Raw genomic sequence first — 27,609 nt, forward strand, 5'->3', positions numbered from 1 at the left:
CTGATTTGTATTCTTTATTGGATTTTAAATAAAACTGTAACAGAAGTGAGCGTAAAAGGAGGAGGAAGAGAAGCTGGAGACGTGGGGATGGGAGACAGAAGGGATTTGGGGTGGAGTTAAGCATCTACCCAGATGGTGAACATCACCATACTCCACGTCCTTTTGTGATTTTCCCTCCCAACATTTTCTCGCATGACACGTCCGATCATCAGCTGTTTAGTTCCCTTCCTGAAAGAAGTCTGCTGCTTCCAGTTCTTTCACGCACATACATACAGCGTCCTCACGTGCACGCACAGGCACACGCCTTACATAAAACCGTGGTTTGGCTGTGCACAGCTTGATTGGCTCATAAAATATGCACGCTGTTACTTAAAACAAACGGAAAATAAAAAGCATTAAAAGGTTATCGGGTACAAATATAGATGAATTAAAAAAAATAATAAACAAACCAAACAAAACCAAAACAAACCCCAACCCTGTTTACTGTTATACCAGAAACTGTGCCAGTAGGGTTACAGACGGTACTATCATCTACTGCTGCAAGCTCTGAAAAGGCATCATCTCAAATAACTTGATATTCACGGCTGATGTTTGCAAAGACAGAGAACCTACTTCAGCGTCTTTTCCTCTCATCCATCATGCTTTAATAAGTGAAACTAACAGAAGGTAATTAAGCAAGTCCCTTTTGAGTTCAAAGGGACGCGACAGCCTACTTCTCAAGGTAGATTTTGTTTCAACGGAAAAACTCCTACAGCAAGAGCATAGCATCTGATCATAAGCACTGTCATTGCAATCAGCATCATTATTATCTGGACTACTTCTTATATCCTTATTATCATCAGTTTAGTCATCATCATCATCATCATCATTATTCTCATCATATTTATCACCGTAATCGTTGCCATCATTATCACGATCATCTTAAATCACTGATTCCCTCATCCCCGTTAAACCAAAGACTGATGTTAAAGTCTCCAAAGACAAAGATGCAGCCAACAAACGATCCACCTGCAAACACACACCCTGTAGAACCAAGAAGTGGGGTAGGTGTGTGGGTGGGTACGCGAGCAACAGGCGAGTTGGGGTGGACACTGGCGGTGGCTAAGGCAGAAGGCCAGAAGTACCCCTCTGCACTGCTGCCGCGCATGACCGCTGATTTCCGCCTGTTGTCGAGTGGTTACCGAGGGCACTCACTCCCGAGACACGGTCACGAAGGCTTGTTGTGTAATTCAAGGACGACAGTCCCTTAGCTTGGCCAGGAGCTCAGCCATTGCTCTGCCACACAGGACGCCACTTGCTGACAAACTCCTTGATATTCTCAATGGACACCCCTGGAAATGAGAGAAAGAAAATTGTATGTGTGGTGTAGGGGAATGAGGTTTGTCGGGTATGTATTTACAAGTCTGGAATACCTTGCTCTCGTTCTAAGTCCCTTGCACGCACCCACACTCCTCCCTCCCCTCTCTCACTCACACACACACACAGAGCGAGGGAGCGGGTTACACACACGTTGAGAATATTGCTTAACAGTTATATGTATCACAGCAGCAAGTCAACATTCGTTTCCTCCATGGGCAGGTCATACAGACACCTCATTTCCTCTCTCATGAAAATGTTGTATTGTTATTCTCATCTCAATTCAACATTTTTCCCTCACCTTTATACTCTTGGAGGGACGGGTGTTTTTTCTGACATTATCGTTAGAACACTGGCGTAGCACCCCCTCCTACACCCAGTCGATCCAGCTGTCAGAAATGGGTACCTGACTCCACATAGGGTTGGGGAAGGTAAGGAAACGATGGAGAAGAGATAGGCACCACCCTAAAGCTGGCTGCGAGAAAAGTGAGGCTTCTAACAGCTCACTCTCCAACAACCTAAAAAGTGTTTGGGGACGACCTTTATCTTTCTTCAGTCTTACCTTCCTCCTGGCTGGCAGTCTGCACATGTTGAACTGGTGCTGGCGGGTTGTCAGCGAACAGGGAGTGCGCCGTCAGGATGGCCACCACAGACCCGGAGGTAAAATGACTGCTCTGTCTAGCCAGGTAACGCCCGCAGCCTAACACCTCCATCATGTACCTGCACGGAAAACAAGTATGCATCCCTTTGCTAAACAAACCACTCACTGAAAGAGGAAAAGAGGATACCAACTCAACCAACTCCTCTCGTCAACCACGTTTTCCCAAAGAAAAAAAAGAAACGTTTGTATCCTAGATTTTCTGACGAGTTCTACAGTTTTTGCAGTTTGCACAAGACTCATTAACTTGAATAATATAAAAAGTCTTAAAGTGACCACCTCATATTTTGAGAAGAAAATGAGGAAATGTCTGGCATCAGGACACAAATTCAGACAATTTATGGATCCCCCTCAAAAAAACACTTACAGAAGAAAATGCGACTTTTGTTTTAGAAAAGGACACACATCTAACATTTGCAACTCCTTAAATGACATCTTTTCATATATCAAGTAGGTAAAAATGCCACTGCTGATACGACTGCATGTAAGACTCCTAATTTATGATGAAAAGTTTCACATTTACATGGATTATGCTTTCAAGTGGACGAAGATTCATGTTATTAACAAAGCATCGTGAGTATTAATGACGTGTTATTTTCTAATATTTGTCATTACTCCACTCTCCTATCTTTTGCTAAACATATCTTAGTGAATGTCGATCACGGGAACAGACTTACCACAGATTCCGATGTCTTTTTTTGCTGATGCGTTGGTTGTTGGCACTAACAGTCTCATTGCTTTTCTGGGCGCGAATGTACCTGTAAAATTAACCCGAATCATGATTACCAGTATGAAGACACTGACAGAAGATATCCACAGGTGATATCACCGAATCATAACTGCCGCATACTAAAAAAAAATTGTTCACATCTCACACAAACTAGTGCATGCAATATAACCAAGTGATTCACCAGTAACAACTCACATATAAATATTTATTTAACTTACTTAAAGCGAGAAAATAATATGTCGTTTTCTTTAGTACTCAAAATATTCTTCTCTAAACATAGAAGCCTCCACGGTCATGTCCTGTAAATTGGGAATCTGAGCAATGAAAAGCATTTTCCTGCTTAATCTCAGTACTTGGTGAGGCGTTAATTTTCACTAGATGCTCCTTCTTAGCCACAACACAACTGAGAGAAAGCAAGAGACAGAGAAATGGTGACATGATACCTCTATACCATGCTTTGCTTTTAGAAAGTGTGGGCGTCCATATTAAGGGCAATACTCTCAAATAAACACTGCCATTGCAGCTGGTACTACAAACATAAAATATATGAGGAGGATGTTGCTTGGTACCTGTTTCCACGCCGGAATTCTGCCTCCAGCCAACGAATAGCCTCCCTTGCCCCACTACTCTCCTTCTTCTGGACATCCAGCTGATCAATCACTGTGACCAATTAAATAAAAAACAAGAACAAACATATGAGTTGAACCACATCACTTATTTTAAAACCAATCAAAGACAGGGTGATTTAGGCTTGTGAGTTCAGGGAGATAAGGGTCAACAAACACAACATGATGGAGGATAACAAATACAGGGTGACTAAGGTTAACGCACCACGACTGGAGTCAACAAATATAAACTGATATTCATTAATAAAAACTTGATGATGAGATAAGCAGCTTCTTCTATTTGTTGAAGAAAAGCGATCAAAAACTTGTGTTTAATGTGTGCCAAATGTTAATACTCTTCATGATGGAAAGAGGTGGGTACACAAAAGGGGTTCACACACTTTTCACCATTCTAGCACCTTGTACTTTGCTGACAGGTGGAATCATGGCAAAAGCAATAGCTGCACAATACTTGAGTTGATGAACTTAGCTCACTTAATTGCTGCACTAACTTGGTTATTCCAAGAACATCAGACCTAAAAGAAAACGCTGTTTTTCTGTATGGAGAGGACGTTTGTATCTGTAGCACACACAACTTGAAAGTAGGTGTGTGGTGGGGAATATAAACCTGGTTTTTCAAGTTTTGGTCAATAAAAGGAACATGCAAGTACGATGTGTTTTTTTGAGTTTAGATTTGTTAACTGGAAGAAAACCTCACAATGTCTGTCATACCGGTTTCCTTCAAAGAAAACATCACTGCCCCTCGTCACCCACACGCCCACAGATGGGCACAGGGGAACAGGAAAAATAATGCGGAAACGAAGAAATCCTCTGTCATCTTTGTGAATTAGTTTTATTTTATTCCGAGTTGCTAGAGAGGTGCTTTTGCAAGGTGCCAGTCTCCTGCGCGACAAAAAACGACATGCTGAAATATTCATCAGGAAATATTTTAATTTCAGAGGAAACAGTTCAGCAACTGACGCACATGGGTACTGGGTTGAGAGGTAGTGAAGGTGAAGATATATCGCGGTGTGTGAGTGAAAGTGTATGTGTGTGTGCGCATGTACACTCGCAACATTCTACCACGCGTTTTCCGTCAAGCGAAAACATCGTCGGCATTTATCACGAACCACAGCTGCCCAGCCTCCAGTGACAGACGACCACCCGGCTACTGGGCACCCTCGTAGTTCGGGGCGATCCGTCATGCCGGGGGGCAGCACAGGTGGCGAAATGTTCACTTCCGTCATTTCCTACACCGACGTATGGGTTTGGCGTCCAGCAAAGGAGAGACTACCAGAACTGAAGGGAGGCGCACACAGTACTGTAAGGTCGGGCTGTCGACACTTGACAGGTTGGCAGCATCTGGGAAACACTAGGAACACTCTAGCTGTATGTTGGCAGCAGTATATTGGCAACATGTTGATCGCACACTGGTTGGCGTTGGTTGTAACAAAAGTTAGAAGTTGCCAACGTGGCCATCAACGACAGCGTCAGCGGGCTTTGTGTTAAAAGCATGATATAGGAAATGTTTATGACACCTATGGAACAACACTACATAATTTTAGACAAGAGAGAGATTAGTTATGAGGAAATGAAGCGACAACCTAATTCTTATTCCTTCTTCTGACAGGAAGGCCGACGTATCCGCCTACAACTGTGACGTCCTTCTCTGCTCGTTATTAACCTTCCATCACCTTACCCTAGTCAGCGCACGGAGGATGCACTCTGGACCGTGGAAAAAACGTGAAAAGTACTAATGCCCTGTCTCTACTAGTCCAGAATTGTTTACGTGGATCTGTACACAGCCCGACTTTTGTCTTGGCACGCGCCTCACACGGAACCTGGCTTACAAGGGACAAGAGTTTACACCTCAGCTAAGTCTCCTTTCCATCTCTGTCACTTGCTGCCTGACAGCAAAACACTTCCAACACCTGTCTTGCCACCGCCAAAGGGATAAAAATAGACAAGGGCGCTTGACACTGCCCTTCTTCCTGAAGTTGTTATTACACACATTCTTCTGCTTTCTTCTCCAGTTCTCACCAATGCCACTCTCGGATAAACATCAGGAACTCCACTGTATAAGAATCTGAAAGCAATGGAAGCTGAGAGGGGTCAAGGGGGACACCTCCGTGGCTCCGTCCCACGGAGTTCACCATCTGAGCTGGCTGGGTAAGGCCACGTGTATTCGACAACTGGCTGTCACGAACACTAGTGTGGTGGTGTACAACACACACAGTCTTTCCACAAAGCCTAAACCAACCTAAAGGTTGTCAACAAACCTATATTTTGCTGCGCTAGACTTATAACAAAACATCATTCGCCTACAAAATCACATACAAAAGTAGGGGTTATGGAGTGGGGAGGAGGGAGAGTCACCAAGTTCGTCAGCATCTTGATGTGATTGTCTGTAAGACGACCTTAGGCCGGAGCCTGGACAAAAATCAGTCAACACCCACGTAGTATTTTTAACATTCTATGACCACCGAATCTCGTGATATTGTGTGTCATCCATAGAACATGGCTCAGCCGTTGAGTTACAATACTTAAAAAAAAAAAAAGAAAGCAAGGGTAACAATCCATGTGTCCAATGGCGTGCAGGACGACAAAGATCGAGTTATGAATCAGGATCAAGAGACAATAGACAGTTTAACGCAATACTCGCAAGGGCGGGAGAGAAGTTAGTAGGAAGTGATGATGATGGAGACGTCCGGCTGAAAACACTATCGAGCATTGTGTGACATGCACAGTGGCGGAACTCACGGGACAAGGACAGAGAGGAAGCCGGAGGAGTGGCCGCGGAAAAACACAAGCGGCTGAAAGAACAAACCCAACGTGGTCTTAAGTGTCGACGGCAAGAGGCGTCGAGAGGTTTGTAAGTTATCTCCCCAACTGCTGAAGTGAACCCGATGAGGGTTTACGAAGGTCAAAGACCGAAAGGAAACGACAGACAAGCGCGCATGACAACACGCGACAGAAGGATGACAAAATGAGGTTAGGTAGGGATGGGGGAGGGAGGGTTAGGAGGAGAATAATTGCACGCATTGAGTATCTTTCGTTTGCGTGGGATGGGTGTGCGCGTGAGAGAGAGAGAGCGCGCCATTTTAGCCAATAAAAAAAGCTGTACATTCTGGATTAGCATGCGTCCCTTTCCCCTCCAAACGATGAACGATGAGGGGTGAGGAAACTGGAAGAATCCCTCACTGCACAGTGAGGTGAGTAATCTGGAGACCCTCTCGAGCTGTGTGAGTATTGTCAATCCATGAATCAATGAATTATTTCGGGGTGTGTGTGTGTGCTTTGACCAAAGCGGGGTGGACGTAGAAATGGGGTTGGACACCATTTCAGTATGTGCTGCAGACTTTCTATTCCCCGTGTCTGTGCACGTACACATCTTTTATTCAGATCGACGCTCGGGGAAAATTCGACTTCTATCATTATCTAACTGGGAAAATGTCGCATCGTTGGTGGGAATGGTAGGGGCCCTCCGGAGTTTTACGTCTTGTTTGCAGCTAGCATAGCCCAGCGCCTACAGTATCATGAAAAACCGCCCACACACGACACACCTCAGGCTAAAGACTATATGCTGCGATGGTGTTATATTAACAAACAATCACGCGCACCCGTTTACGCTTTCTCCTTTCTATTGTCCTTATTATTTCTCCCTACCCTTATTCATTACGCTCATTTCTTACGCTACCCCGACAGTAAATGATATCAAAGCTCACTTTGAACGCTTACAGGCCGTTAAATAAAAATGTCAGCAGCAAAGCAGTCACAGTCCGTCCAGCACAAAGGCAAGACCACACTCACCTGCTAGTGGGATGATGACGATGCAGCGGGAACTCTGGGCCAGCTCCCGCACCAAGCCGAGGGCCGTGCACAGCGATGCGGCGTCCACGATGACGTATGGTGGGAAGTGCGGCTGCTGCGCCGACTCCAAGCATCCTTCTAGCTGACTCACCTCGGCCTGAAGACAACCATACGGGCGGCATCACACATAGGCAGTGAAGAGGAAAGACAAAAATGGGGAAAAAAAAAACCAAAACCAAAACAAAAACCCAACAAAACCCCAAGACCCTGACGACGTGATTAGGTTGGGAAATCGCGAGACACACTCAAGTTCTCATCTGGCTTTCAGCGCCATCTTGTGGAAGTCGCCACACATGAGGCATGACACTCGCACAATCCTCTCCAAATGAGTTTCAGCTTTTGCTGGGTGTGAGACGTTGCAAGTTGGGAGGTCAAACACTTCAGCAAGATTATCAAATACTGTTTCTAGAAAGTATTATTTTCTCGTAGGCGTTGTGTGTGTTGTGTGTGTGTAAGTGATGTTTATATTTACTTTTACTGCAGCTGCCGGTAGCCTGCTGTCAAATACTACTATGCTTTATGCCAGAGAAATACCATAAACTCTTTAAGATTAAAAACACATGGTGACGATGACTATTTATCTGTACTCCAAGCACCCTTCCGTTCCGCACTTGAAGCATCATGGTTCGATCACTTTGCTGACCGTGCCTCTTGATAATTGAGCCAAGTGATTCCAGTGCTATGAGAAGAATGCGATCTCTTGAAGGGCATCCCGAGACAGCCGCAGAATGGCAGAGTCTAATAACAAGAACGGTTGCAGGCTTCTTTGTATTGATTTTCTGTGAGGTCTGAATACTAACAGCTTGTTATACAGATTGTCTTGGAGGCATGCATGGTAGTGGCAGGCTTCTTGTGAGATGGCTCATTAAAATCTTTAGATAGAGTTCTTACTGCGAGGGAAGAGGAAATACTGCAGTCAATGTTGTATTCTGACTGTTGAAGTCATCGCCGTACTGTAACGGCTTAAAAAGTGGCTGTATCAAATGTAGAAAAATGTGCGTAGCGACATAGCAGCAAGTTGCTGGTCTTCTGCTGGTGCCGAGAGAGAGCCAACAATTAAGGTCGAAGCTAATGAGCAAGCCCAGCCCAATATAAGCAACTGTTACTAAGCCCAAGAGACTTTATCCTTGGTAGCTAAATAATAAGCTTTATTATCACAATGTGCAGCTAACCTTACATCAGGGATGATTTAGTTTGATAGAAAAATTAAAAGACAAACTTTAGTGGCGACAAACAGTCTACTTGTCTTATTTTTTTAATTTTACAACCACCACCACAAAGCAGAAAATAATTTTCTTCACCAGCACACACTAGGAGTGTGCAAAGGGAAGTAACTTACCTGCAAGCGCAGCTGAGCCATGTCCCTCATGAGTTGATTGCGCCTGGTGTCCGCGTCTCTCTGAAACGACCCGACAGGGCTCATTATACATCCGGCTTCAGATTACTACGAGCAGCTCACACAAAAGATATCTCATTATTTATACGGACCAGAAAAAAATTTAAAAGAACAGCATAGCAGTGTATGTTTTAACAAGAGGAAAGAAAAGTTTTAACATAGCATAGAAAAAAAACCCATACTTGCGCTTCTGTTATCAACAAGTTCCCTTGTCCCCTTTGGAGGGGTGGTGGTGTGGAAGCCTCTCCCACTGGCTTGTCTCCCCAACCACCACACCTCCATTGAAAGTCAGTTGGCAGATTTCGCTAATATGATACTAGGACGATTATCGTAACCGCCAGGCCTATGATGTTCAGAGACCCACACTGACCCAGAACCAGGCTTTACCCCTTATTCCCTATCATCTGGCAACCTGTGCGGCCAGATCGTCTTAACCTCCATCCTGGCTTGATCCACTCCTCCCCCGATACCATCCAGCCCGTTGCTCGTTATCACGCGAAAGCACTCTTGCCCATGCTTCGTACCACGGAGTTCACCACTCCCCCACCCCAGCTCTCTTGCTAGGGCTTCCCTCCTCCCTGCTCCGCTCACCCCAACGGGTGCAAAGGGTCGCATCGTATACTCGCGCCTCATTAGGCACGGTACGGGTTGGTTTCCCCCCGAGGTTGGGCGAGCCGAGGGCAGGACCATCAGGTGTATCAATCTCTATCGACGCGGTCATCAGCCAGCGAAATTGGACGAGGTCCTTGCTGGCACAGTGCACAATCTCGACACACCCATCTCCACCCCCACCTCTGGTAACCAGCCAGCCATCTCCTCCTCCGCAGCTGATTAAAAGTTAAAAATAATAGTAGTAATAAAAAACTAATCGCATTTCAAGCTGGATCTCACCTCCACCTCTTGGCGGAGAGGGGCGGGGAGGGAGGAAGGCGAATACCACCCGTCAAAAGCTCGCCCCCGCAACAGCACTTCCTCGCAGTGGCTGGAAGTGAGCTCCCTAGGGACTCCGCGGTGGCGGATTGTGTAACCTCTATGGAATGCTGGAGGTGCGAATGTACACAGCAGGGAAGTGTCGCTTACATCCTAAAGAATGAACAGCCACTTATTTCTCAACCCACCCCATCTTTCCCGCCTTGCGAGCGACACTAGCGCCATGCTTCGCGCTTTTTCCCTCTCGCACGCGCGTGCGCACATACGCTCGGCACACGGCTTTCTTCCTCTTTGTTTCCGTACTCGTTTCTTCATCTCAGCACGTCCCAAAGCACCTGTTCTGACTGACGGCCCCGACCAACGACCGTCGAACGACCCTCTATAAACCTTTCCTGCTCTATACCTCCTGTTCCCAGCCCATCCCATCATATCGTCCCAACACTCCCCCTGCCCCCAAACCTCGCCTTCTCATGGGGGATCCCTCATCAACTGACTAGAACTGAAATACCAGACAGTGGACCAATTGTTCGAAAGGGTCAGCCGCGACCCAAACCATCATCTCTCCTGGGCACGCCCTTCCTATCTCCCAACAGCCCCCCTTTCTCCACTCTCATTTCATCTACCCTCCTTTGTCGAGTGCCCTGCCGGCCGTTCTTGAGGTAATGTCATTTACAGACCAACCCACTCCATCGAGGCTTCGACGACATACGAAACCCTCTAATCGGGTGCAGAGTGGAGGTGGCGGGTTGAGGGGAAGAGTGTTCCGACAGGCGGGGGTGAGGTGGGCACGGGAGGGGATGTTGGGAACTCAACAGATGGCTTTTCTTTCCTTCCGCAATCACTCGCGACCACGAGCCAGAGCTCGTGACGAGAAGTGTTGATAAAAATATCGGCCGAACGGATTTATCAGGACGTAAATCACGGCCAGCTTACGTGGCCGCGACGGAGGCCCGAGCACGTTAATTACGTCTGATCTGAATCGGCAACAGAGGGTGCCTGGTTCCAACTGTTGTAACTCTCCGTCTGGCACCGGAAGGAATTTCTGAGTGCTCTCGCAAAATACAAAAACACCCCAAAATCTGCCTTCAGTGCTATTGCAAATCAAAACAAATATATGTTTCTGTTGTCCTCTGTTCATGAAAATATACACTGGTACAGAAATTAAAGTGATGGTAACCCCCACCGACTGAGCCACCAGTGAAATATCAATATGCCCGCAAACAGCATTTCTGGCTTAATAGATATTTGCATATTAAATAAAAATGAAGTTTACAGAATAAGATTTCTGCAGCTCACATCAGCAAAAATTTACTATTCATCCACATTATTTTGGAAAAAAAAGCAGTTTCTGAAGTGTTAATCTTTACTATGCAATCCCACAAGTTTGTGGTGACCTATTGCACATCACATCTGGATTGGAAAGGTGCTTGCCATCTGGGAAGGTGTGAAAACCAATCTTGGCTGTTGCCAACAACTACAGTGGTGTCAAGAACCTAGCTTCCAATTGGCTTTAAGACAAGAACACTGCGGTGGCTGTGCCTAATGAAAATAATTAGGGAAATACAGGAAACATCTCACACACCCTGCAGGCAGGGATGCATTACTTTCATTCTCTGCAGAGTGTACTTTTTCCAGCCCCTTTGTAATGTTTCAACAGTACTGGCATTTATGTGATTTTTTTTTTTAGCAATCATGATTTCAAATGGAGTAATCTCTCTTACAGTTTTAAATCTCTTCCTTTTCTTTTTTTGTTCTGCACACTTATATTATTGTCAAGTTCAGAATTTAAAATTATTATTTTCAATCATGATCTCCATGACTTGCTGCAGTTGATGCTGTGCTTAGAGCACTTCTATTGTGAGGGAGAAGTGCGTTTCAAACAACCAAGCTGACCAGAATTTTACTTTATGGCAATACTGGGAAACGATAATAAGACATTAGGTTTGGTATAGGATATCATGTCAAAGAGGACAGTTACTACAGCAATGCACAGCTTTGAGGATAAAAATTTAGGTCATCCCCTAGTTACAGTGACTCTTTTTCAATTATATATGTAAATTTAGTACTTTGATTTATCTGCATATTTAAGCACAAATAAAAAGTGATGATATCTTGCAAAAACATCCATTTTTATCGCTTCTATTTTCTGTAATGAGAGAGAAGCAAAACAAATGAAAATCCTGCCATCATCACCACCAAATGTTATGGGCTTACCATACGCTCTTGTGCTAACTTCTCATTCCCGTCATTCACATCCTCTGGGCTTTTAGGCCCAAAGAACATAGCCTGGTCATCTTGATACGTGAAATCAAAGCCCTCCATTTTCGACAGGAAGTAGCCAAAGTGTCGTAATGCACATATACGCACAAAAGTCTGGATTAAAAAAAAAAAGGCATGTTATCATAGGTACATAGAAATGTGATCTGTCACATAGAATTGGTGTATTGCTACATCAACGAACTGTCCTCATTTTCGAGTTGAATTTTATGTATTCCAGTATATTAGTCTGGATTACAGAGCATACTAGTAGCTTGAAACAAAATATTTTGAACTTCATATATGGGTAGTATCTAAGAAAAACAATTATGGAAATGTCACCATTATACTTGAAAGTATGATTTAATACATAATGTTCACTGCATGCAAAGTGATGAAAAACATACACACATTCTTTCTTTGGCAAATCTGTTTCCTCCAAAAACAAAAAACCAGAACACCCAAAATGAACAAAACATCAACCCCATTCTTCCTGAAAAGATAGCTCACCTCTTGCATGTCAGTCAGCTGGCCTCTATGTGATGTTGTGAAATCCAAATGAGCGTGAATTTCTGCCAGAGGTGGTAACTGACATAACTCGATATCTTCTGTAATTGGAAAGACCTGCATCCATTGTTGCCACCGTGTGCTGGCGATCACCCCTTTGAGCTCTTCCTGCCAACACTCATCTGAAACAGTGGCAGGCAGGATTCCAAATGTGTAAGGCTTTAAAATTTTTCTCGAGTTTTTATCTTCTCCATTTCCACTGCAGGCAGTGCTTATTTTCACTTGTTGCTTACCCACTCCTTTTATTCTGTAATAAAATCTATATCCACGAGCCTGGTGAACAATTTACGCTTCCTACTTCTGTACTATTCTACCCAATGGTTATTTAATAAATGATAATAAAGCTGAATTTGTAGAGCACATTTTCCCCATGTAGGAGTAAACTCCATGCATTTGTGGGAAAAGATATATCCGCTGAATTGCTCATTTGATGTGTGGCACAGAGAGGAGTTTAGTACTAGCAGATCGAAGAAACCAACTTGGGTGGTAGGGTGTCAGCATCTCAGGTATGCTGTGGGCTGTGAAGACCTTGGTACATATAGCAGCAATCTTGTATTTGTAATCAATGCAAGCTTGAACTGGCAGCCATGACTGTTCATGAAAGAGGGGTGTAGAATGGTTGGCTTTTAAGAAATAAAAGCAACATTATTTTAAGATCTTTGAAGATTGCCCAGTAGGTGGTTGGAAGGTCAATGAGAATGAAACGTGCAACAATCCAGCCAGGATACACAAATGGAGGTATGACCTACTTGTTGGCAGAAACTGAATGGATGGGTTGAATGTGGCTGATCCCGTACAGCTTAACGAGGATGGACTTGAACACTGCCATGATGTGAGATTCATGACACAATCGTGTGTTAATGGCAATGCCAAGATTCCTGATATTCTGGGTAAGGATGTTTACCCCCAGAGAAAGTAAAATTAATAGAAGATGGCACACATTTTCAGACTAACAGTATTGTTGTTATTCAATTTTGATTTGTTCATGGATATCCAGGCTACTGCTTGCTGTTTGTATGGCTTGCTATATATATGATGAATAAAAAGAGCAAGAACTGAGCCATGAGGCACCTGTATTTCAAAAGTGCAGGTGAAGATGTGGTGCCTTCAACTACTCAGACTGGGAGCAATCAGTAGGACTGAAATTATTGAAATGGTCTGAGTGAAATGTGGTTGGGGAAATGGTTTTGGGGTAGGAAAGGCAGAACTCTCTGACATTTACAAGGCTGTTTTTAAATTGACAGGTGTTCTTCTCTTAATTACTTTTTAAAATACAATTTATACTTATTAGCATTACTACATTCCTTTCAGTCCACACATCAAATACAATCACTTTTGGGTATTCACTGAGCAAAAATATGTAACCTGTTCAAAAAAAAGCCTATCGAAAAAAAATCATATTATATATAACCTCACCATGCTGTACTAAGTCATTTTCATGAGGCAGAAAGTTAAGAAGAACAGACAGTCGATTCCATAGTGACTGGGAACTCTGAAACATTAGAAAAAGTGGCTTACTTGTAATTTCTTGACCACCTTGCACTAACAAAAAATAAAACAACAAAGCTTGCAATTAATTTGTTACCAACATAATTTTCAAACCATGATAGTAATGTTGTTATCGACAGCTCACAAGCTGTGAAAGTCATGTTTTAAAATACTTATAGCCAATAGAAAAGCATGGACTCAAAGGATTAAAAGGGGTAGGGGAAAAAAAAGATTAAGTATGAGGAAAGGTAATATTGTAATGAAAATAATGAGACAAAATAAGTGCATGGAACAACAACCCCCCCACCCCCCAAAAAAAAAAAAAAACAACCCCAAAACAAAGGGGAAACAATATACCTGCTTATTTGGCTAAGTCATGCCCATTCACAAACAGGAGTGCAAATATTTTAACAACAGAGCAAATATATTTAGACAGAATAAGTATATGTAAAAAAAGAAATGTACATTTTACTGTTATCAAGTTACACTGTTCCTCTCAAACTATTATGACAGTAATGAGTATACTAAAACAGTATCAGTTACAAAAGTAAAAAACACAAATACAAAACAGAAAATTATGAGTGAACTTCCCACTAGGACTCCATACTGTCATATACAGTTCACCGTGAAGGATTGATTGCTGTTTTCTATATCAGGCTAACACAATGGAAATGTTCTGAAATGTTGGGTTTCTTCAACTTATGGTACTGACATCTAATACTCATGGAACTGCAGTTTCACTACAGTGCAGAGAGTGTAAGTATAGGCCGACATGCCAAAACTTAAGTAAAAACAAGAGAAACGAGTTTCTTGATTACACGTATCCTAGACATACTTGTGCACAAGCTGTAATAATGGGAGCCTGACAGATCATCCAGTCACACATAATCTTCACCACTGTCAGAAGACCTTCACCCTGAATGACCTGCAACACTTGCTGAAGATGGCGCTGTTCAAGTTCATGCCTGGAATCACAGGAATAGACAAGTGACCCTGTACTGTAACTGCTTTTACTTAAGATCTAAACAGCCAATGAGAAGGGAACCAATTACATGTCTGTTCTGTTGCTTGAGATCGGAACAACTCACAAGAATTACCAAGGAAAACAAAACTTGAAGTCTCACCGATGCCAAACAAATCACGTTGCAGATTGAGTCCATTAAAATATATATATATAAAAAAAAAAAAAAAAAAGTAGTCAAAGTGTTCATATTTACAAGAAAGATTTAACACAACATATTGCTACACATCTACTTTTAAAGTCCCACTTTGATATTGTAATCTTTATGCCAAACTGTGTTTTAAAGTAGCAATGTATATAAATGAAAGTTTTAAACTACAAAAATGACAGCAAACAGTGGCTGTGATGGTTCAGATGTTATCAAAGTGTTTTTTTCTTCACTTAACTTTTCATCCTTGTTATTTACATAGTAAATGTAGTAACGCTCATACATACACTGATACATTATTTTGTGAGCTTCTCCATTAACATGGGACAAATGGAAACCAAATTATTTATGCAAAGGTATGTCTTCGCTCAGGCACTTAATATGACACTGCACTTTTCCATTTACTTATATTTTATATTCCATTTACTTTGAATATTACTAACAGATTTATTTCCAGTATTTCAGGAGGGAAAGAGGGAGAGAGGAAGAAAAAGAAAGAGAGGAGATTAAGACTGACTTTTCAGCTGCACTGGAAGAACTCTGTTCATTATCAGCTTCATCTGTGTCTGTCATGCCTGATTGTTCTGAAAAATAAATGAATCACAAACACACACAAATGTGCATAAACTGTGTATCATTAAGTTTAGGTAAGAATTAAACACTCCAAACTTGTAATCATCTTTTAGCTGAAAAAAACATTCTCAATGATATTTCTCATGTCTCCTGTCTGTGCATGTCGATTTTTCCTTTTTTTAGACACAGATTTAGAGTATTGCAATATGTTAAATAACTGATTTCCACAGGCCAAAAATGAATGGATCTGAAGAACCAATGATATTGTTTTATTTTCTGGGTATCTAGCTTATTTATTTAAAAAAGGAAAACATCTGATGTGAAGAAATAAAACCATCAACCAACCAGTATCAGTAGGAGCAATGCTAGCTTCAGTATCAGTCTCGATGACAAAGTTGGCCAGTTTTTCTGTGATATCAGCTACGTGCATTGCCTCTTCTGATGAAAGGAAACCTGTATGATTTTAAGCACAGTTAGAAAGAGAGAGATGTTGAAAAGAAATGAGGTGGAAAGCCCCTGCTAAATTACATGAATTCACATAACCTTAAAGCAAATTTTTCTCTATTCATCCTCTTGAAAAAAATAAATATAACTATGATACTGGGATAATATAAAAAGTGATTTCAAGATTAAATGTAACAGACTGATTGACTGGACAACAGGACAATATAAAGTGATGTTTTCTGAAATGAGATGTGATTCCACTGTTAAAATCTAACACAGAAGGACTGGGTGGACAAAAGAAGTGACACCTGTCATGTCCTAAGACATATTTTCTAGTGACCTAAAACTCTAGAATAAAAAAAAAGACCGAAAACCACCAACCAAAAGCCAACCAAAACTTGTTTACCCATTTTGCCTTACCTGGAGGAACAGGCACATGAGTCTTCCCTTGCATGACTTCATTACAATGTGCAGCTGAGATGCCATTGGCATAGTGTCCCAGGTCAAGACTCAAGTTTTGTCCAAGAAAGAGTCCAGAAGAAGAGAACAGTTCTGAAGACATGTTGGCCAGGGTGTTGCGTTCTGCCAGGTTAGACCAGTCTCCACTGCCACCTTGGGTTCTTGCTGGACGAGAACCTTTGGAACCTTTAGAACCTTTTGCACAGGGTGGAACAAAAGGTTAATGTGAAATAGAGAGTAAAAAACGTTTTTTTGCCTCTACAGATCAGGCTAGAGAAATCAAGAGAGAAAAGTCTAAAAAGAAATATAAATCAGCTTGAAATGATGTAATGAAGCCTAGAACAAGTGTTCCACACACCAAAGCAAGAATATCTGCCAGTCAGTAACCACCTGTTTGGGGTGAAATTTCTCCATTGACAGAAGATTTAGTAGCATCTTCCTTGTTCAAGACTTTTGAGTCATTTTGGGAGGGTCTGTCTTCAGAGTCCATGATGGAGTCAGACAACTCTGAATCAGAGTCATTGTCAAAAAAATTGACAAGATCATCTTCAGAATCCTCAGACAGATTTTCGTCGTCCTCCTCCACGTCATCTCCTCCTGTCACAAGTTAACATTTGTACTAAATGAATGCAAGTACACTAAACATATATTATCTTGCTATTATACATGGATGTAAAATTACTACAAATTGGTGCTATGTTGCTATGTAAACAGTTTTGGTATCCCTGGTATAAAATTAATATTCTCTTAGATTATGCTAATCTTTACAATGTTATTAAGAGTTATAATACTAAGTGATATAACCTTTTATTCTTTTGGACATCACATGCAGATGCTCTCACACTCTCAGCATACTATACAGCAGAAATACTGCTCCACACCTTCTTGTTATAACTACTTTACACCCATAAAAATACCCTCACCCAAAAAAAAAAAGTGAAGGAAGAAAAACTCTCTTCTTTTTTAAAAAAACACAAAACACCTAATCCATGCTACTCCTCCCCTACCCCCCTCACAAAAATGTAAACACACACTTTACATTCCCCCCCCCCCCCCCCAAAAAAAAAAAAAAAAAATTCCCAAACAATAAAAATCAGAAATACCTTCACTCAGATCAGATTCTTCTGACATGTCTGTCAAGTCACTGCTGCTGTCACTTGGATGTCGCCGCCTGCGACGACGTAGGTTTCGGATACGAGATGATTTCAATCGCTATGATAAAGGATAATGGCATTATTTGCACAGAAAATTGATTTTGTCTAAAGCGCTTAACTTCTTTGTTTTAAGAACAAGTTCTTTGGTTGTCCTTAAATTAGCTCTATGACCAAGATTACATGCATGATACTGTATTGTTTTGGGACTCAGATGGTTAATAGTTAGGTAACTGTTGTGAGTCAAGGAAAAGTTACTTTAAGTTAAAACAGCATACGTGGATAAATAGTGATTCTAGTTAGAGAAAAAGTGTAGCAGGATGCATGATTTTAAAACAACTCATTTCTAAAGTTTTATACAGTATATCTTTAAGCAAGGAATGCGACAAGAGTCATTGTTTGTGTTGCTGTCTACTTGTGGCCTTGCAGCTGACAGAAAGTTATTGTCTTGTAGGGGAGGCTTATCTTTGCCTACATCTGCATTACAAACACAAACACACACTGCATAATGACTGTCTACCAGATCCTGTCGCTTTCTAGTTTCTGTTCTTCATTCTTCATTGATGCCACAGTTTAATTTCTGTTTATCTGTTAATCATCACTGACTATATCCATCAAGCATACAAGACAGTCATCAGTGGAATCAATGACAACATCTGTCACATCTGGACTTTGTCAGTTTGAGTTGCATTGCTGCCCTGTGCCTTAAAAGGGCTCATGATTTTTTTAAAAACAAGTTGCACAAAGAATTTCTTCCACAGACTATAATGTGCATAAACCTACCTATCCTTGGTCAAAGGGAAATAAGTCCAGGCAGTAAAAAATACTTTCCACACACAAAAATGCATTTACTCCCCTTTACAATAATGTAGTAATATGCAAGCATTAGGATGGTTAAATTGTATGACAAATTTTGCGCAGGAGTAAAATGGGTAATCATAACTAGCTTTGCAGCTCCTAAAAAATGAAATGCTTCATGGAATGTTAAGTGACAACCTCTAAGAAATACAGCCAGTTAAAGGAAACAACTGTCTACATCCTACCCTTTCCATATACAGCAATGGGCTGAAAAGGGGTGAACAAGGTGCAGATATGAAATAGAACTGTACACAGCTTGCCTCATGCTTTGCTACAGACTCTGCTGCACTGATTTTATCACTTTTGACAGACTTAATGCTCAAATTTTCCTCCTGGGAAAACTCTTACTTTTGCTGGATCTTTTGCCAGATTTTTTCCTTCTTCCATGTTCCCATCTGTGACAGGTGGACCAGAACTATTGCTCTCTCGCCGATCTGAGCTGACTTCTTCCTTAGGTTTGACAGGAGGGCTTGGAGACACTTCATCCATACAGTCTGAGGAGGCTTCATCTGGGTGATCTGCATTACAATAAAAATGTACAATTCTCTATCCATACATACCATCATTACGTGTAAGATTCCCATTTAGAGAAGCATCATCTATCAAGTATTAGAGCCTCTCCCATTATGCAAGTTTCTAAGACATCCATGACATCATTAAACAGGTGCCAGCAGCATTCTTAAGCATACAGCAACTTTGTACCTATTTAAACTCTGACATATAGTTTTATAATGACTAACCTTCTACAAATCAAGGATATTTATCTTTTATCAATTGGCTTTTGTCGAAAAATAACATGCATTTCTTCTCATGTAATAGATACATCCATACCTTCTGCTAATAGACCAGAATCTAGCAACTTGTTGGGGTTTTCTTTGTCATATAATGCACCCTGCAGTCGAATGATGACATGATTCAGCGTGTGTGAGAACAGGGCTAGCAAAAATGCAGTTGCAACAGTGACATGTCTGGACCCTGGAAGTATATATATTAAATCAACATCATCATGATGCACTTTATTAATGATTGTCACATGCAAATCTCTTTATTGGGATTACTGCTAGGGGAAAAAAAAAACGATTGCAGGTGACTTATGATTTCTGTGAAGGATGCATTCAGGAAGATAAACCATAAACTGAAAATCTGTGTAATGTGAAAACAGTTTTCTTTGATAAATATTAAGAGTCTCATTTATCTAAAATGTGTGTAAGTAACTTATTGTGAGCTTTATAAAATCTTAACTGATAAAAAGAAAGATAATATCGCAATAAATGAAATGACATTAACATTATTTCAGCTTAATCTCCAAGAGATGAGAGAGGTAAAACTTTAGATAAGGTCAATACTACTTTTCTTTATACAGTGCATCCCTGAGTGAGGGATGTGACAAGATTCACTGTTTGTGTTGCTGTCTAAGGTTATTAAACATTCCTTGATCATCAGTACAATACCATATAAGACAAAAAACAACGAACAGTTATATGACACTGCCAGTTTGTTTTCTTAAAGAGTTTCTTTTATTTTCAGTTCAATCCTATAGCTAGCATGCAGGAAATCGCTTTCAGTTATAAGCATCAAAGATAATATTGGTCTCCAAAACAGGGAGAAGAAACAGTTACATAGATGTCAAGAAAGAGCAACTCATAATATATTTTTAAATTTCAAAAAAAAAAAAAAAAAATACAGCACTAAGAATCATGTAGGATTTCCCTTTTTATATAAAAAAAAAGAAGAAGAAATGAAAAAGCAATACCAAAAATAAAAAACTCCTGACCTATTTTTTGAAGCAAGTGGATGTTGCAGATGAGACTGGTAATTATTTTAAAGACAAGGTCGTCGTCCAGGTACTGAGGATGATCCAAAGAATATGAGAGGTCTTGAATCATATCAATGGTTGTTGCAGCTCCAGGCTCGTAAAACATACAGAGGTTGAAATCCTGCAGGGTCTGCTGGCACATGCACTGAAGTTCAGTGACAGGCATACTGCAATCATAACCATCCCAGATGCTGTCCTCACTTGTGGTTAAAAGAGACTATAATTGTTGTCAAGTGTCTTCTCACAAAGTTTCATACCTTACTTAGAACCAATACATGAACTTCAAAATTATGACAAATATATAACACAAAGCTTTTATAATAATACTAGAGAAACAAGCACAAAGGTGAGCATGCATGTGTTCACACACTCATACATGCAAATGAACCTTTCTAAATTAAAACCTCACCTGTCTTCAGACCCAGAGAATATCTCCATTAATTTTAGATAGCCCACTAAAAAGCCCTGAATATCCTGCAACCTGAAAATCAGAAAAACATGACTAAATCATTAATTGAAAAAACTGGAATAATAATAATAAAAAAAAATAATAATAAAAAAAATAATCAGAAATTAATATCTTGCTATGAAGTCTTTTCCCCATAGGATTCTTATAATCTTCTGCTAATTTATCTGGTTTCATTTTCTTCTTCTAACATTTGAATTTGCCTTTTATTTGTCTTATATTATTAACTCTGATCTTACAATACCATACAGCATCAAGCCATAACATTACAAACCTCTGCATATCAGGTGGTAGATCCCGAGCAGCATGATTTTGATGCTGGATGCGAGTCTGGTTCTTTTCAAAGAGACGTTTCAAGTTGCCCTGGGCACCATCAAATGGCTTATCACAGGCCAGACTGTTGCAAAAAAAAAAAAAAGAATAGTAAAGCGTATATTGTAATCACAGACATAATAGAAAGCTTTCAAAATTTAAACTTTAAGGTATAAATTAAAAAAAAAAGTTATAATTTGATTTCTCAGTGAAGCTTCACTTTACTAGTGAATTGATAAAATGAGTTATGATAAAAGAAACAAATTGCAAGTTATATAGTTTTAAAATTCAGAAAAAACAAGAACAGTTAGATTTACCATCGGAAATAGTGGTATGCTGCATCACAGGAAAAGGATCTACCTCCAGCTAATGTTCCAAGCTGGTTATGAGGCATTCCTGCAAATCAACCAGGAAAGATAAAATATGTGAATCCTGTTGGAACATTCAATCAGAAATGCTTAAAAGTCTTAACAATACTGTTTAAGCTTTTGCACAAAAGTTACCTGGATCTTTAACAGAGTGTAAAGTTACCACACCAAGCAAGTTTAAAACTATAGCTCTTAAATTCAGGAATAGGTCTTGGCAGTCACTGTCTCCATGCTCATATGAGCACAAAAAGATGAAATAGGGATCATGCATTATAGCAAATCAGACAGTAGGCCACAATTTTCAAGTCAACAATTTTTTTTATTCTACTTAGAAACTAATTAAGATTAAAATTAACAGTGATAATATATTTTTCACTTACAGGTAACATAAACAATATCTTAGTAAACTGCGCACTATCTGTAACTCCTGCTAGGATGAGAATAAAAGGTCTCCTGAATTTTCTTTAAAAAAGAAATGCTTCTTTCACTTGTATAAAAAGCATAGAAGTGATACACATGTATGAAATCTCTAACCTATTTCTGGAAAAAGCATAAATGCCTGATGGTAGAATCTCTGAGATAAAGCTGCACTAAGAGTATGGTCAATGTCTCGCTGGTATCTTGCTGCACGAAGAAAAATGTAAAAATGTGAGCGATTAATTTTTTAATATAAAAACAAAGGCTTAAAATGTGAAGGAGTTTATAAATAACGAGGATGCAAAAACTGCCATCTATGCTTATCAAACTTATCTATGCTATGCTTTGCAGAAGCTACACCTAAGTATGGCAAATTAGCAAATCATTCTTCTATTGTACACTTATCTATGCCATGCTTTAAAGCAGTTCCACCCAAGAATGGGAAATTATTCTTTCATTGTACATTTAAAAAATATGTGTAATCATAGTGTAGACAACTTCTATGAGCACACTGCATCATTTTTAAAATAAGAAACAATCAAACACTGCCCAAATATTTTAGCAAAAGTGCCAAATACTTACCAGAAACATTCAATAATAATAATGAAAAACATCAAAACTTTTTTCCCCCAATAATTACACAACTCTACATGCAATGCTTCATGCACTATGTTGGAATTCAGTATTTTTATAAGCTTTCATACATTTAAAAATAATCTAATGCAATGAAAGTTTGTCACTTTTATAAGTTTGTAAATGATAGGTATTTATGGTGCTTGAGTTTAATGGTGGGAACAAGAGTATCACAACTGGTGTAAGGCAGCAATTTTAACTCTGTTAAATAACATATCTATGTGGTGGATAAGCAAAAAACATCAAACTGTGAAGCATTAGAGAATGTTTAAACCAGGTCCAAAGAAGAGTATATAAGCCTATGAATATGAAGCGTTATTGTATTTGCTCAAACATATTTCTTTTTATGAATGCTTTGAGAAACATGACTTCTCTCACAAGGTTTCCACACTAAAACAGTCTCTGGTCACTGAGCACGAGCTAGTGATTGCCTAGTCCTCTGTCAAGGATCTCTCGAGGTGAGTAAATGTTAACAACGCTCCGGGTTCAGATGGGATCTGTGGACGCATCCTTCATTCTCTTTTGTATAATAGTGAACATAATCAAAGTGGCACCTTTCCTGACTTTGTTCGCTGGTGTGATGAACACTTTCTTGTCTTGAATGCCTCAAAGACTAAGGAAATGTTTTTTCGACTTTCGGAAGAACACGCTTGAAGCAGTCATCAGTATTATCCATGATGATGGCAACGAGGCAGTCGACATTTACAAATATCTAGTGCTATCTTTGATAACGAGCTTAAATAGGACATCAACACTGACATGATCCTCTGTAAGAGCCAACAACGTCTGTATCTCCTACGGAAACTCAGATGTTTCTCTGTCAGCCCTGTCATCTTCACTCTGTTCTATCAGTCCTTCATTAAAAGTCTCATTACTTTTTCTTTCATCTCTAGGTTTCACAGCCTTTCCCAAGGGAACAGGAACAGTTTGGTCTCCCTTGCTATTATCTGTTCCAAGATCACTGGGACCAGGCAGAGGGATTTGGCAGTCTTATGTCATCAACAAATCCTCAAGAAGGCAGTTTAGCCTTTTTCCTTTAGCCAGTTTTCCTGAAAAGAACACTTCCCAGGCATTTTTTGAATCGTCAAGAAGACAAAGAAATGTGGTCATCCGTCAAGACTAAAATCTCAGTTCTCGTGGCAAACGAGACTTGGCAGTCGCGTGATTAAAATAGTGGTGAGGCGAAGAATCGTCTGTATTTTGCACAAAAGTAGACTCCGAAAATAAATATTTGGACTTAGAAGAGGTACAAAAAATAAATCTGTGGTAATATTTTATCGATATAAGGATATAAGGGTCACAGAGAAAATGTACGGACATGTGTGAGGAATTGTAAAGACTGCATGGCAAATATAAGGACATAAGGCCATAAGGCGAAAATTCTCTACGTAAGGACCTGTAGGAATAGGTAAGGACCTTGCGAACCCTCTATATATTATTGCTAGTACGAGCACTATTTTCAACTGCCCCTGGGGATCAATTAAGTTGTATTGTGTATTGTCCTGCAAGTGGACATGCAGTTTTTCAGCATTAGACATTAAGCCATATAAATCTAGTGCAATATTTCTTCCACTTCCAAAAGCTGTGGTTATCTGATAATATTTGCAAAAGGTGACTTTAAATTTGCACGCATTTCTCCCAAGAGAACACAGCCCTCCACAGTAAAATATTCATTTATGTCCCCCTTATGGCTATATTCCCTTACCTATATCACCCAAACAAATGAGACAGCGATGACAAGCTCGCTGTGCCCATTCCTGTGCCATCGATGACCACATCTTGCGACTGTTATTGATTCCTGTGATGCGGGAGTCTGTGACCATCTGGAAGTCTAGAACACCAGTCAGGCTGAGATGGAAATCCTGCTGAAGCCGGAAAAGAAGATGCTGATAGTAGCCCATGGCTCCAGCCAGATGAGTCCGGTAGGCTGTTTCTAAAGAGCCATGATGACGGACCTGCTGTCAGTGTAAAAATATAATGATGGTTGCTTTTGATTAGGCGTGAGCTGTTTTAATAATTAATGCATATTTACAAAAAGATTCACCCTGATTAATTATGACTCCACAAATGTCAGGAAAATTCAGAAAATAGGTAATAGCTGAGTGGGCGGGTGGGAGAAAGAAGCCATAGAATGTGTGGTACACAACCCATGTACAATACCAATAAAATAAAATGTATACACTCTACACATTTGGTGACTGCATGTGAACTTACTTTGAGTTTTTTGTTATGTTTGAACATCTGAATGATCTGGTAGAACACTTTGCGCCATAAAACTTCTTCAGCTTTGCGTCCATATTCCACTGGATTGAGAAACATCAGCCTCTCACAGTATTCTTTGAGCCTAAAGTAAAAGTGATACATAGGCTTAGGTTGTAGAAGTTACTCTACTGGAAGGATGCATCAATCTTCTCCTTCTAGGAAACCCTGAAAATCTTGTTTTACCCAAAGAATAAGAAACCGTGGTTTTGAAAACTCCTTAAGAACACATTACCAACGAATTAAATTCTTACTCAAGTTTAAATGCCCCTTAAATGAACGATAAGTTTGAGATGTCCCTTCATCTCAGTCCTGCTCACAATTTTTTTTTTTAATTCCCAAAGGCAATTCCATCCAGTAACCCAGAATAAACAGTTTTCATGGACAACACAAAAGGAATAACAGACATACCCACCTATTTCTCAACGCAACTGCATCTTGCCGGAAAACATCTCTGAGGATTTTTTTCTGTTTGTAGATGTCATCCAAACAGCGTATTGCTTCAACAGCTCCTCTGCAAAATATTGTTATTTGGTAACATTCTTAAACATTATTTTTTTAACAGTTATCTTGGTTTGTCTATAATCTATATTCTCAGAATGTGATTTTATTGAAAACTATATTGCTGAGAAACCAAATATCAAACACATGCCAGTACTTTGAAAATATCAGTAAGAGGCAGGGGAGTAAGATAAAACTCTTGTACAATTATGCTTTCACTTTTTAACCAAATATAAAAGTGTTCATAATGCACAAATATACAAAGACTAGTTGATATTACTTAATAAAGCCATCTGGCTAACCAACAATTTAGAACAGAAAATTTGCTCTTCTTAGTTTGACACTATGCCATCTACTAGATCTTAATGGTGACTGTCATTACTAAACAGTGCTCTTAAGAGGTCTTGTTTGAACAAAGTTAAAGATAAAACTGATCTGATGTAGTGAAGCTGCAACAATAGAAAAAAAAAAGAAAAAACTATAGTAACTACATATGTGACCCTCCACAAAGAATTGAGTCTTAAGTCAGAAATTTGCCAAATTGCATATTTTTAAAAAGTACAGATTCTGAACTTTCTTTTGATACAAAAGTTGTTCTTCTATTCCTAAAAGCGAGTGAGTTACAAACAATTGAAGTGTGACAGTATGGTGGTGACCTTTGGAGAAAAGCTGGTTCAAAGATTAGGGTCAAGATGGCCAACCAGATTTGTTTACTCCTAAACTTTTGCAGATAAATCTTTTGATCAGTTAATATTTGAAATGTTCTTTTAAGAAGTTGAACATACAGACTCTGGGCTTTCTGGCAAGGTATAACACGATGGGGTTATGACTGGGAAACAGTATCGAAACAGCGTTTGAATTTCGTCTGAAATCGGTACGGATCGCAGTTGGGTACCTCAATATAAAACATATTTTAAGTTAATTTCTAACTTTTATTTTATTATAGCAGTGTATTTTGCTGATAATTTAATGACCAAGGAATCCACTGAAAAGTCAAACTGTACAAAATTGACCCCTATCACCTTTTGGGCCTCTAGCACAAAACTGCTCTACGCGACTTATGACTTAATTCACTGAGGAGGGTCACATATGTTAAGAAATACATTTGATTGAAATCCTTTTTAGTGGAAAATATACCACTCTAATCTGTACCAATATGTCCAGAATTGAGAAAGGATTCTTTTTTGCCGTTGTTTTGTGAGCAGTTGTGGGTCAAGTAATCCCAGTGTATACAATACAAATCTACAATACATGTATAGACAACAGATCAAATTTTCACCAAGCATATTTATCATTAACTTTTTAAAAATCTTGAAACAAAGCTGAGGTAACAGCTGTCAGAAGATGAGGTTTTATGTTTTTTATGTCATGTTTCTATACCCGTCATATTTCCCTGAGTGCTCACAAAAAATGCTTCCAAAATCTGCTTCATTTTTCAATCAAACATCACAGTCTAATAATATGTCATTAAAATAACCTGCTTAATGAAGTAATTACGACAACAGCCAGAAACTCACGTGTTGTACGCTTAAACCTGAAATAAGAATATCGAGGTTATTTTCTACAAAAGCAACATTTTTTGGCAACCTTCCCACGAAATATCTAGCTTTGTGGTTGAGTTTATTTCTTCTTCACCATATCTTAATCTACAAATAATTGCATTATAACCGGAAGATATCTATTGTCAAGTGTAGATAATAATAAATCCGAATTCATCATACCTATATGCGCGTTTCGCGCGATCTGCGTCAGTTTTGGGCTCATTTCCGAGAGCTGCAACTCGTTTCATCGCTTCGGCTTGACGCTAGCTAATAAAATCAACATCACAGCTCCTTCCCATATTCAGATTTCTGTACCAGCCTCAATATCCTCGATTTTCTGTTTGTTTCCCTCTTCCTGCCAATGTCTGGTCGCCATACTTTCTTTTTCTTTCGTCATGTGACTTTCCCGTGAAAAAACGTGACTTCGGAATTATCGTCTGCTTTAACGTTAGACTGTAGCGTCAGCAGACAACTCGAACACTGAGCTAGGTATGTTCGTAAAATTATCAATACTGGTTTTTTGTTGAGTTATAATAAATGGTTATTGTATGAAAGTTGTCATAAACAAACTTATAGACTCAAAGTCATGGATGTGCATGTTGATCTTTCCAAAAATGAAAGTAGTTTTAAATTTGATAAGATGAATTATAAACCCTTCAGATCTCAGCAAATATAGAGACTTTTGCTACGTGAACTTACAAAAATTAAGAGGAAAGAATAAAGGATTATTTGTTTATGAGTGTGCAAGATTTAACTGAACTTTCTTGCTCAAGCCATCAAGGGATT

At 39.8% G+C, this 27,609-nt stretch overlaps 1 protein-coding gene across 2 annotated transcripts; it reads right to left on the reverse strand.

Moving 5' to 3' along the window:
* LOC112553545 (protein SMG5-like) lies at positions 1–27,232 on the reverse strand. Of its 2 annotated transcripts, none has more exons than XM_025220830.1 (26): positions 27,004–27,232; positions 25,197–25,295; positions 24,737–24,866; positions 24,228–24,477; positions 22,007–22,096; positions 21,422–21,500; positions 21,067–21,189; positions 20,736–20,807; positions 20,285–20,493; positions 19,342–19,485; positions 18,859–19,028; positions 17,605–17,713; positions 16,892–17,098; positions 16,463–16,696; positions 15,944–16,051; positions 15,543–15,609; positions 14,692–14,821; positions 13,785–13,860; positions 12,312–12,490; positions 11,760–11,918; positions 8,559–8,618; positions 7,160–7,316; positions 3,314–3,404; positions 2,692–2,772; positions 1,919–2,076; positions 1–1,331 (listed from the first exon to the last, which is right to left on the reverse strand). In XM_025220830.1, the coding sequence occupies exons 1-26, from the start codon at positions 27,069–27,071 to the stop codon at positions 1,264–1,266; spliced, it is 3,318 nt and encodes a 1,105-aa protein (XP_025076615.1). In that variant the 5' UTR covers positions 27,072–27,232; the 3' UTR covers positions 1–1,263. The 2 variants fall into 2 exon arrangements, with proteins under 2 accessions (XP_025076615.1, XP_025076614.1); XM_025220829.1 differs by having other exon boundaries at positions 24,228–24,480.
* Positions 27,233–27,609: the final 377 nt, after the last annotated feature.

Source organism: Pomacea canaliculata, linkage group LG13 (genome assembly GCF_003073045.1).
Source record: "Pomacea canaliculata isolate SZHN2017 linkage group LG13, ASM307304v1, whole genome shotgun sequence".
Classification (NCBI taxonomy): domain Eukaryota; kingdom Metazoa; phylum Mollusca; class Gastropoda; order Architaenioglossa; family Ampullariidae; genus Pomacea; species Pomacea canaliculata.